We start from the raw sequence: 13,308 nt of genomic DNA on the forward strand, positions 1-13,308 counted from the left end.
GATCTTCTTATACAAAACATCCAATCATTTTAAAAAATAATCTGAACTCAAAATACAACTTTTCTTTCAGAGCTGGCTTCTGAGTGAGCACAGCAGGGACAGAGAAGCAGTCTACAATATCACCGAGTCCTAATCCTAAATGTTAACTAGTTCCTCTCCAACTACTGAATGTCCTTCGTATCAACTAAACAAGCAAGGTAAGTAAATAGGAAATAAAATCTTAACCTTCTAATAATTTTTAAGACACCTGAAGAAAAATTTCTCTTGAAGGATTTGTGTACAAAGCGCTGTTTGCAAAGCTGAACAGCAGTCTGGCAGTGGGACAGCAAAATAACCCTAATAAATAAATTACATGCTCTGTACTGTAGATGGTATCCTCTTCAATTGTTTGAATAAGGCTGAAAGCTGCTACATCAAATGCCTATGTACTAAATCCAGAATAGTTCTAAAATTAACTACTGTTAATTTTTTTCTACCTAGCCATCAGATACAAATTTACAATACAAAGTCATTGTGAAGGCTACGAAGCTTCCCTTTGTTCTTCATTATGCACATGACTCAGAAAAAAAAAACACCAAAAACCTTCACCACAATAACACCAAAAGCAAACAAACAAAAAACCCCAAACCTACAATGGATTCCATGTGCAGGACCTTGTTGCCACTATTCAAAACACCAAACAATTCAGCAAATCCAAAATTACTTAAAAGCCACTCTCAGTGCCCTCTAGCCAAAGCCAGCATTCCAGGTGTTGCAGAGTCAAGTCAGTTGTGGGACAGCAGCAGCATCTGGAGCAGTGACTGACAATCTCCTGCTGCCGGGCAGAGCCATTCTCCTTCCTTCATGCTCTGCACTGCAATGAAAGCAGACAGCTGGCCAGGAAAGGCATCTTACCTTGGCAAAAGGCATCTTACCTTGCCAGTCTGAATGTTTATTATCTTCTAACTAAAACATACCAAAGTACTAAGGCATAAAAGTCAGCCCCGAAGAGATGGCAACTGAAAAAATGCACCTGTAGGTCCCCTTACAGCAGAGATCTGCAAGTCCAACAGCATTCCTTCCTTCCAAACTAAGAATTTAAATTTAGAGAAAAATGCAGCAAACATTTCTCCAGTATCTATGCACTGCTTTTTTCTTAAGGTTGCACTTATACTGTCTCAGGAATAAGAATTCAGGAGGCAACAGAACATGACCATCCTTCAAGAGGCAGCAGAAAGTATCTGACTAAGAGACACTATCACCACTGAGACATGAGTATGACCTACAGAGGGTAATAAAAATTACATAGTACTAGAGGACAAAGCACTGGAAAGAAATGAACTGAAATACTGCTTAATTTATGATACATGAGGTATGAAGCAAATTAAGATTTGTACAAGCACATGGGTGGCTGATGAGCTAAATAATTTCTGTCAGAGACTAAGTGACTTTTTTTTTTTTTTCTTTATATTATTTTTTGAAGTTCTCCCCTGCTTGTCACTTTTTGGTATTATAAAGGGCTCTCAAGAGTTTTGGAGAATAAACAAGTACTGTGAACAGCCAGAGAGCGGTTTTTAGAATCACTCAAACAACAAATAAAAGTATGTGTAATATGAAAGAGAGACAGATGGGGCATCTATACTGTAAAACACTAGCATGGGGGAAGAACCCACACTATATATCCTCAAGCCAGAGTATAATGAAAAGCTGAATGCTATATGCCCTAAACTAACACAAAATAAAAAGCCCGTTCTCTACCTCCCTATCTGAAGTGGGATGAAAATGAGCACAGTGCTCTGTAGTGGGGCAGAGGCTTACACTTTTAGTTGTAATAACAAGATTTAAAGACTACAGCAGAGTGTGTCCAGTACATACAGCCACAGAAAGGTATTTTGGAAGCCTGAAATGTGCCTTGCTTAGGAGGTACATACAACAAGTGTCATTAGAATCCCAAACCAGAAACATACTGTGAACACTGAAGAGGTTTTCTGCCAGTATTTCAGTATTCCACTGTGTTAACACACCTGAAGTCTGTCTTGACAGAAGTTATTAGTTTAGTAGCTATTTGCTTGTATACAAAATAAAATCATAGTTTAATTTATGCTGGGTAAGACTACAGAACCTTTCAAGTTTTGCCAGAAATGAAAGTAGCTACGCTCTTAACTAAACAATAATTTAGAAAAGGAGTAGGGTGTGCTCCAAGGATCTCTCTCAGCAATACAAGCCTCTCACTGCTGCATGGAAACCAAGACCTGAGCTAGGATGAGGGGCATTTTTCAGGCAATTCGATCTCAGTCCCATGGTCACAGCAATTCACAACAATTCCGGAGACCAGCTTCTTCAACCTACATTAGACAGGATTCAAAGGAAAAAAATCAAACTGCATGTGCTATGCTTATAATAGGGAGGCAAAGATCAGGATGAAATGCCTGCATTAATAGTAAGTGAGCCATTTTAATAGTCAAGGAAATGCTTGCTAACCTCTTCACTCAGCTACAAATCCAAAAAGAAACAAAAAAATTTTATGTGCTTACTATTCTTCTCAGCCTTGTCTTTTCTACAGGAATTTTATACAATGGAAGTAACTCCATGAATATAGGAACTAATGAAGCTTGATTGTCAAAGGCTGGGGTAACTCACTGGCTTTTAACCTGGGGTATATTACCAGTGCAAAATGAAGTTTAGGTCTTTAACACACTGGAAAAAACCCACAAAATAAACAGATATAAAAAAAATGTCCTAACTGCAACAGCTTCACTTGAAAGTTGTATAATATTTGCTACATTGGTCACCTATGTGGCTGAGAAATTTGGGGTTCTCTAATGTCAAATAAACTTCAATCATGACTAAGACAGGTTCAACATCCCCTTCTCATGTGACTACTTTGTTGTCAAAGAAGGCAGAGCTCACTGTTTCCCTTTTTCATCATCTCATCTATTCTCAGGAGTCTTTTAAAAACCTGTCCTCTTTGAGACTTATTTCACTGTCAAATATAGCTGAAATTGGAAAATAGGTTCAAAATTATTAGTGGGAGTGATGCTCACAAAGTATGTCATAGCATGGGCTTCATTTACTTAAGAAACCAGAGGTGCTAGGTTTTTTTCTGATGGAGTCAGAAAAATAAATAATTAAATAATTCTGCATTTATCCAAAACACCAGGGAAGTAGTGTAGTACCATACAGATAAGATATTATTCCAGCAGGTATTATATAACCTTAGCAACCTCTTGTAAAAATGAGACATGCTAAATAAGAGGTTGAACTTCATAACACCAGTATTTTCAAAATGTTTCCAGGCCATCATATATATTTTCTTATGAGTTAGCTAAAAAAGAACACTTGCATTAAAGAAAAAATAAAAAAAGAGTATTAGTGAATAAAATAACAAAATCAGTCACAAAATAGATTTCTAGAACAAAGTCCTTCTACAGTTACTCACATATTCCATATTGCCATCAGCAGTCTCACTGTCCTTAGTGGATACATTTTAGAATAAATATTCAAATGATAAAACTGCTGCTCTGTCACGAGGACAGCTGATAAAATGTTTATAGAGCAAGAATTTTTGATTTACTGTTACACCAGATTTTGAAATGCATCACAACAACAAAAACCCCATAACCAGTCTGAGCTTGGTGATGAGGATATTTTACCTTTTGTGACAGGAATCTGAATAGCACATCCAGACTCTAAATTTTGTAATGCAGCTTGCAACCCTGTAACCTAGTTTTAAAAGAGGAGAGAACAAGAGGAGGTGATGTGAAAACATTGCTTTTGAACTACTGTTCACAACACACAGCATTTATGTCTGCATAAGTAATAAATTCCATCTATAAATTTTTACTTTTCTGATTATTGTCTCTAGGTTATAAACATTACACCTAATTCAAGATTTTGGAAAGGCACAGTGAAACAATGTGATAAAATACAAGTCATCCAGAATCTCTCAAAATACTTTTACAGCTCTATTAAAACAATGCACATATAGAATACTAGGGCTCTTACTGCACCGTCAAGTTTTAGCCATTGCTATCACTGTACTGATCTTTAACTTAATAGCACAGTATGACATACAGCTTTGTCATAAGAAAATGCCACAAAATAGGGTGTGGTGTGTGTTACCAAAAATCATCTCTCCAGAATGTATAGAGTTCATAACTGGATAAATCTTACATATGTTTCATATGTTACAATTTCACAGCATTGGAACTGTTCTGCGTTTTGTACTCCTGATTCAGCATAACTGTATAGGGACTGTAACCTTTCTTTTCTATAGGACATTTTCTTTCACTTATTGAAATTTCAAACATATAACCCTCAGTCATTTAGAAGTAAGCCCTCAAGTGATCTGAGAAAAAATTGGAGGCAGAAGAAAGGAGGAAATGAGAGATGAAGACTATTAAAAGAGAGTGCAAGCAGGGTAATTTTCTTTCATGTTACCCTTAAGTAATTGATACTACTGCTGAAATGCAATGCATTTGGAGAGTTTTTTCTTTCTTTTTTTCCTTCTCCTCTTTTTTTTTTTTTTTTTCCTGAACAGCCTATTGGTTAAGCACATGCAAGATAATTTTCTGTTCTTCATCATCCTACCTGTGCTTATAGCACTTCCAGCTAAAAGGGCAGACTATCTTGGATACCAACCTATACATCAGATAAGATTATAGGAGCAAAATACTACTCTATTATTCCACTCACAAGACAGAAAAATGGTCTCTGATATCTTAATGTATTTTTTCCTAAACTAGTAGGTCATTCCTGGATATATTTAGGAAAAAAAAAATAGATAGTAATAAAGTTAAAATAAGAGATTTCTAAAGGCATAGATGGAAGCATGTGAATCAGTGGGAATATCACACCTTCCCTTAAGCTGTCAACACTGAGAGTATAACAGGGTCTGCATACTGCTGACTTGTATAGAGCAGCAGTGAACAAGTACAGATTCAGAACTACTTTGAGGCACAAATGGTAACAAGTGGTAAGTTTCAAAAAATATCATGAAACTCACCCAAATATTCTGCTTCAAACTACTGCATAAGTGAGTTGCTTTAACAGAAATATTCTGTGTTTACCAAAGTAAAAACCAAAAGCATTCCTTGCAGCTTTGCAAGTGGTATTCAGCATAGTTTTACCTGCCCAACTGCTCTGTCTCTCTCCAAACTAGTTAACATTTTCTGTCTCAGTGCAGTCTGGTATTTTTCCGTCAGCTGCTTCAGCACTGGTTCATATGAAGCATAATGCGCCTTCAGCCTGTGAACAAGAAGAGGAAAATAACTCCTCAAAGATTAATTAAATCAGAGATTTTATGTCTGTGTAACTTTCCCCCTCCCCAAATAAAATAATAAAAATGCCAAGAGGTCAACACAGAGGCGGCAGCAAAGATATTTAGTATGGAACCACCCACCTGGAACACCGCAAGAAAAAAAAGTCAGATCAATAAGGGGATTCATAGTTTGGTTATTCATATCTTTTAAAACAATCCATCCAGTTTTGACCTGTCCTTAATTCTTCATACAAATGCTACACATGAGTTTTTCATAATTCTCATTTTCTTGAAGATAGATGATATTTCATTGGAAGAAAGAGAATTACAGCTATTATCTGACTACCAACCAAGATCCTAATCTAGACAAAACAGTCATAATATGATTACTATTTATTTCTTCACTGCACATTACATCTAGAATATTTAATCACTTCAATTCTTCAGACCAACTAAAAGTCAGACATATAATCTCTCAAGACAAACACATGATACTAACAGCTTCAAAAATACTGCATTTTACAAAAAGCTGATACACAGTGGATAAGTCAATGAACAGTGCTCTCTTGCATTAGTACATATGTGTTTCAAGGTTGAAGATGTAGAACATGTAGCTGTTATTACATGCATTGATTGATAACAATATCAACAAAATTTTGTTAATTATTTGGAGCTGCAGATGTAGGCCACTCCCTAATGTTATTTTAAAACAAGTGCTGGCATAAACACATGCAAAGAAAAGATTCTAAACTCAACTCTTTCACCTGGCCCACTGATCTTCAGATAATATAAAAGTTCTACTCATGGAGGCAAAGTAGCACAATAGTTAACAGAAAACTCACAGAATTCCAGAATGACAAAGTTATGGAATTAAATATTATAAAATAAATTATTGTAACTCAGTATCAATGGACTAGTTTGGGCTTATTTCAAACAAAGCAACATAGCAAATTTCATGTAGGAAGTTCAAGATCTAAAAGGACAAAAAAGAGCAGCTGAGAGAATCAAGATTCTGAACTCAGTGTGATATCAATTACCCTTAAAATGGACAAAGGATCTAAAGACTGAAATCACTATTTATTTATGGAAAAAGGTCTGGTTAAAAGAAAATCTCACATTTTCAACTACCAGAAATACTATGCATTTATTAATGCCACATCAGACCATGGAAAATATACCACAAAATCATTAGAAATTGTTTAAGAGACATGGCAGAATGCTCAGATGGAACTGCTATTTATCAGAACGCTAACTAAACGCAGCCAGCTTTACTTTAGCACTTTAAATTCCACGATGTTATCTCATTACCAAGCAATAACTGAAGATATTATCTTCAGTGATACATGTATAGTAATTAATTTTTTATTTTTTTTTACCTTTTAATGTCACTAATAAGCCTGCTTTTCTCCTGGACCACTCGCTTATGATGCATTCGATGGAAGTCACGTTCTTTCTGCATTTTTAGGAAAGCCTCTTTTGCTTTGCTATATGTAAACAGAAGACAAAAGAGAGAAGTCTCCTATTAGTTGCTCATCAAGGTACGTTGAAAACATATGGAATTAATTTGCAGATATGCACATGCCTACTGTATCCAAGTTGGAAACTTCTGGTAGTATGCCCTGTGGTGAAGAACATGTAATTCTGAAGTCTTTGCTGCCAGCTGATGTACAAAAAAACGTGGGTACTCTTCACCTTCCCTCAGTTCCTCTAGATAGGATCTATAAAGATCCTGGCATTATAAATCTCAGAGTTGTGGTCAGCCTTACTTTAAGCACAGGGGGTCTTGTGGAGGTACATATTCAAATTACAGGTGATTAGAAGAAAAAAACTCTCGTGGGTTTAAAATTCTACATGAACATGTATTGCAATACTGATTTTCTGACACCTACATCACATCTGTTACATGCTAGAAGGACACACACAGAAGAATAACTGTATGTTGCCTTGCAAATACACGCATTTAGAGACCTTCTGGAATAAACAGTGCTAAAAAAGTTCTAGGCTCTATTCAATCATATTTGTAGCCTGTCCCCATGAGTCCCCTGTATGTGACAGCAGGAAGCAAAAGGAATCCATTTCAAAGTTAATTACAAACATACTGATAACCTGTTATTTTCTAAGCACATTCTACACACAGCCATGGGACATCCTGAGATGCTCCACTCCATAAACATAAATGAAAATACTCTGTATATATTTCATACATTTTCTCCTCGCCTTTACTGATATGGGTTTGGCAGGAAAGATTAGCAGATGGATTGTTTAATTGGAAAGGAAGCTTGAAATTACCTTGCATAGAATTTAGATATTTGCTCTTTGCAAAAATAAAGCTCGTTTCCTCTCCAAAAAGAGTTGAGGTTAGGAAAACCACTATGACAGTGGAGTATGGTAAAATCACAAGTCCATGAAGAAGACCCATAACCACCAGTGCATTTTATTTAATTGTAAAAATAATCTATGTTTACTATGTATGCATTTACTATAGTTATTACCTATACAAACTACCATATTTATATGCATACATTTATATATGAATGGTTGCTTGTAGCAGGAACACTTAGAAAGACCTGAAGAAGAGCACAGTGAATTAATGCCACTATGTATCAGTCAAACCTGAGAAAAAGCAGGCAGGGCTGCCCCTACAGTAACACTATGAATAGCTCAAAGGAGCTGTGGGGATGCACATAGCTTTGTGTATGCCTGCGGACAAATACCAGAAGTTGTGAAACTGAGTAACTTAGGAAATTGGTATGGGATACAAAGTACAGATTAATGATTCTGCTTCAGTTCCTATGAACAGCAAAACATCTGAGAGGTAAATCAATCAATGGTCTCACGATAGTTCTGTGAAACAACTCCATCATGACACCACTTACAAAATGTGACTTGCCATAAGATCTTGAATATAAAACCTGCCCCTTCAGAGCTAAGCAGATGGCTTGTTCTAAGAGTAAAAGATGTTGTTACAGCCATAGCAAAGCCAATATCTATTTCTTTTAGCTAAGATATATGTCAAAGACTGCAGGTATCCCCATTTAAACTTTTCTGAAGCAAGTAGTTTCATACAAACAGCAGAAGAGGACAGAGTTCAATAGATCCAAGCAGGGATTTTTAAATGTGAGTTGCGTGCCCTGTTCCCATTGAATATAGGTGGGACTTTATTCCCCAAGATGCTGTAAGATGTAGCTCTAAAATTTTAACTGAAATAAAGACAGTTTTAGAAAACATATTGTCTCATGCTTTTACTGTATCTAGTTTATATAGCATTTAGCAGCAAGGATGCTAAATGTACCACATAATTAAACAGATGCATTTAAATATGTTGCACAATACAGAAAGTGTGCACATTATTGTTATCATGGTATAAGTGGAGAAATATGCACAGGAATGGTTAGATTTTAGCACAGAAATGGGAGATCAGCTGAGGATTTTATTGCTGGTGATAGCACTAACAGTAATAATAAATATAATTCCCTGGATTGCTTTATATTTTGACAGTTACTGTAGCTGTCAACTGGGCATGTATTTGTGTGAATGCTTCCAAAAATCAGGACAGGAATATACCTGCAAACATTCAAACTTTCTAAATGATGTTTAAGAACTCCATTACAAACCTCAGGAAAAAGCTGTACACAACCTTAATTCCTTCTCCCTAATAAACTCCTAAATGTTTAAAGAACTTACAAATATGACAGTTAGCAGTCCCTGTGATTAACACAATCTTAAAGCTGATATACCATTATGTTGTCTACCTACATGTTTAAATACAAAAGTAATGCAAAGGGTCAGGCCATAGGAAAACACCAAAATAGATAGGATTCAAGTTATTTTAAATCATCAGATAGGCAGAGTTCAATGTTGCCATGAAGTTACAATCTATTCTTCAACTCAAGCAACTATTACTAGAATATTAAATGCTTCAATGAAAAATCATCACTGAAGACAATGAATTAAAATTAACTAGTCTCCTGTAAGAGTTAACCATTTTCAGAGATGTTGGTTTCAAATTTTTTTTGCATATTGGAAAGAACACCTATGCTTGCATTAGAGAAATACTGCAGCAGATAACATCATCCCTTAGCAGTAAATCAATCAGGGCACAACTGTAGCCTTCAAGATAAAAGAAAGAGAAAGAGGACACTTAAGGTGTACTTTAACTACTGTCATGTGGCAAATCAACATAAAATTAGTTTTGATTTCTATCACAACACAATGTCTGGTTTTAGAAGACCAGTACTGTACCTACACCTTAAGGTAATAACTATTAATAGCTTCAGACCAAAAGAATTATGCTAATATTTATTTCTTTTAATGTATGCATTCAGGGATTTTGTTATGTCTCAAGATGCCTTCAGACATTGGAGAGCCTACTAAAAATACATACTCATCATATACAGGAGGTGAAGCTGATTGTGATTTTTCTCTTTAAATAATGAAATGCCCCAGTGAAATGTAACCAAGAGCCCACCTGCTTGCCACGCAATCCTGTAAACAGTATATTAAAATACCCAAAATACAATTGCAGCTAGCTTCTAGACATGTAATCTCTTCCACCAATTGCTAAACAATATTAAAGCAGGAGGTAATTGGTTTACAGTCATTTATCCTGGGCCCCCATACTGCCTAAATCCCAAATAGCATCTCTTTTCTGCAGGATGGCTGTCAAGAATACCAAGCTGAAAAATATGAAATGTAATTAAAAGCTTTCTTTAAATACACTTCACAGCACTGTATCTCACAATGAAAGTTTTCTGACTAATCCACAGAGCAAAATACTTGGCTTTCTTTGCTCACACAAATGCTTGGCTTCTAACCAGTCAAATCAGCATTTCTTCAGTGCTCTTACGCATTCTGTTTTTCAGTGTAAGCTGGTGAATTCTCTCTCAATACTTGAAAACTCAAATTGTCCTCCAGATGATTATGGCTCCTGCTGGAATATTTGCTTTATCATAGCAAAGGTACTGACTCCAGTTATTGAATGTATGAACAAGAAAAAATGCTGTTAACAGTCACTACTGTAAATGGATTTAGTATAGATTATTATGATCAGTATTTATCCAAAAGACACAAAGGAACACAAACTCATGGTATATACAGCAGAAACACAATTTCACCCATTATTCCAGATACAGTACTGTTTTAATTAATAAATTATTCAAAACAAAGTGAAATGAATGTCACAGAATTGCTGAACTTTTAACATTAGTAACAACAAAAACTTGAAAGTTAGTTGAAATAAAGAGGTTGAAAAATGGAGTGACCATTAGCACAAAACATTTCACATCTACATATACTCCATTCTAACGTTAGCAGAAAGACTATGAAAATAAAGCTCTTCCTGCAAGAGGAGAAAGGAGGACTAATTTTAATAGTGTTTTAACAAGGTACATGCAGAATAAGTGCAGTATTCAATGGTAAATGCCAATGAAGACTTCAAATTTGTGTCATATAGAATTGCCCTATCTCTCACTGCCCTCTCTGGAATACCAAATGGGTGACATGACCCATTTGTTTACCATCACAGCACTGCTGGTTTAGGTTTCGTCAAACAATAAAATGTGAAAAAGGAGGGCACAGTTTCAGTTCATGGATTTTATTTTTTTTAGTACAGTTCACTGAAGTGAGTGTTGGGAGTTTTATTTAACAGATAGCCCATAGGAACCTAGCATATTGGTAACGTTTTTTCCCTCCCCTGCTTTCTTTCTGTTGCACATTATCATGTCATCTTCTAGCCTTTTAACTAGACTTCTGCTATAAAAAATTTAGACTACACAATATTTGACTTGATTATTAAAGCTATTTATTTAAATTATTAGACTACTGCCAATTAGTTTATTAATTTAAAATGTAACAAATCATTACAATTGGAAAATAATCTGATTATCATTACTATCTGCAGCAATGATTATTTAAGATCCGAGTAGCTATTTTTCATACAAAGGAAAATCTTGCTTGAGCAATCTTGAGGAAAATCAAAGATATAGAGTTAACATTTTTTACAGCTCCGTATTTTAAAAATATGCGCTGGCAAAATTGAAGTGAGTACATTATTAGGTCCCAGGGTAAATTCTCAGTAAGCACATATATGTGCAGAGATACCATTCTTCAGAAAAGGCTGTTACATGTACGTTCATTATTGCATCTCTCCATTATAGGCTAAATATTTTAACTCTCTTATGACAGAAGTTAAACTGACTTGTAAAATCACCTACTACACTGTACACAGAAGTATATTTAGCAATGGTTATTTACACTGACAACCATTTACCACTAGGGCCAGAGTGATAATTAAAAAAAAAATAAAAATGTATAGTGATTTTTTCCTATGTCAATGTTTTGTGGTAGATGTAATTTATAGTACTGTATTTTAATACAAAATGCACATAACCATTTAAGTTCTACATATTATACTCTCATGACTCCTTGTAGTAATTTGTTGTGATTACTGGATATTGAAAATTATTTTCTATAGCCCAGTAAATACAAATAAAAGAAATTAACATTTAGGTTTCTAATAGAAACTTGATCTTTAATCATAAATGTCACTTAGATGTAAAAATATGCGCAGCCAGCATAGCAAACAGGAACTTATTATTTCCATTAAGTACTTGGGTTTACTTTATCTGGCCATTTACCACTATATATCAAAGTTTCATGAAGACCAAATAACATACTTTGCAGCAAGTTTATAGTTTTCCAAATCTTTCCTCAAATGCATATTCTCAGCCTCAAGTTGCTGGTTGCGGGTATAGGCAGTTGGAACCAATCCAGTATCTTCAGCTGTGAACACACCTCTCTCTATGAGTTCATACCTAGTAGAGGAGAAATGAAGAGGTATTTATTCTGTTTCCTTTTTCTCACTTCACTGACTTCTCCCTTCTTATGCTAGCATTTACCTAAACTAGAATCACAAATATAATCTCAAAGCATTTACCTTTTATGATCATAAACAGTTAGTAACAGTACTATCCCACCACACTGTGTTCCTGTTTTACTGCTTTTCATTCTAAAATGTATTATTGTTCACAACAGTCAAAAGACATACCCTGTACAATAGAGTACTTCCATTTAAACAATTCTTTCCCTTCCTTTCTTCCAAATAGCTTAAATACAAGAGAGAAAATATTTCTTGTTCAAATAACATTTGTAAAAAACTCACAGTCCTTTTTATCTCATACACTCAAATATATGCAAGATTTTTTTTTTTTTTGAGGACTCAAATAAGATGACAAAGCTGCAGATAGCTTATAGAATAATTCGTCCAGGTTATCTTCAACATGGAATACAGAGCTCACCTACGGAAATTCCTTCATTCCTTCCTGTTTACTTATGTTGCCCTCTCCTTATTTGATTATATTTACCACTATTTACCAGCCCCAAAGAAAACATGATTCTGTGATGCAGAAGCCTGAAGGCTGCTTTAGTTACTTATACAGACTAACTTGCATTTTGAGAAGTAAAGAGAGTCTGGAGCAGCACTTGCATTTTGAGAAGAGTGTCTGGAGCAGCGTGTAATACTCTGTAGCAAACTAGAAATCTCTATAGTCCCTGGCAGCAAAGTCTGCTCAGTCAGTCTCAGGTCTACATCTTTTGGTAGGATGTCAATGAAAGCTGAGAATACCCTTAACAGGCAGTAAAAAGGATGTAGGCATTGACACCATTCATTTTAGGCTTAATTTAAAGGCATTTCAATATAGAGCAACTGAAAGTACCTAAGTATCTTCTACACAAAAAGAGAGAGTGTCGATATTAGAAAGGATTCAGAAAAGCTAAATTTGATTCAAAAAATGTGACTGCCACTACACAAAATAAATGCTTCTGCAGAATCATGCTTGTTCAAGGAATGATTATAAGCTATCAGTATTTATAAAGTATTTCAAATGACTGCAAGATTCAAGTCTACATATACAAGCATAAGATGCTTCTGTACAAGCAGACATTGCAGAGGTGATTCCAGAATGCAGTACATGTATGTATAAAACATCTATTTCTTTATCTACTTCTGCCCTGGAAGACAGAAGAGCAAGACCTTCGGTTGGTACAAATTTTTATAGACCCACCGAAGACAA

At 35.2% G+C, this 13,308-nt stretch overlaps 1 protein-coding gene across 1 annotated transcript in view; it reads right to left on the minus strand.

The window, feature by feature from the left end:
- The window catches only part of SPAG16 (sperm associated antigen 16), a 417,235-nt gene that overhangs the window by 388,991 nt on the left and 14,936 nt on the right, over positions 1-13,308 (minus strand). Inside the window, 4 exon segments of the mRNA XM_074910337.1 lie at positions 3,633-3,702; positions 5,109-5,226; positions 6,616-6,723; positions 11,914-12,051. Coding sequence (XP_074766438.1) covers positions 3,633-3,702; positions 5,109-5,226; positions 6,616-6,723; positions 11,914-12,051 — 434 coding nt within the window.

The sequence above is a fragment of the Athene noctua genome, chromosome 7, assembly GCF_965140245.1.
Source record: "Athene noctua chromosome 7, bAthNoc1.hap1.1, whole genome shotgun sequence".
NCBI lineage: Eukaryota > Metazoa > Chordata > Aves > Strigiformes > Strigidae > Athene > Athene noctua.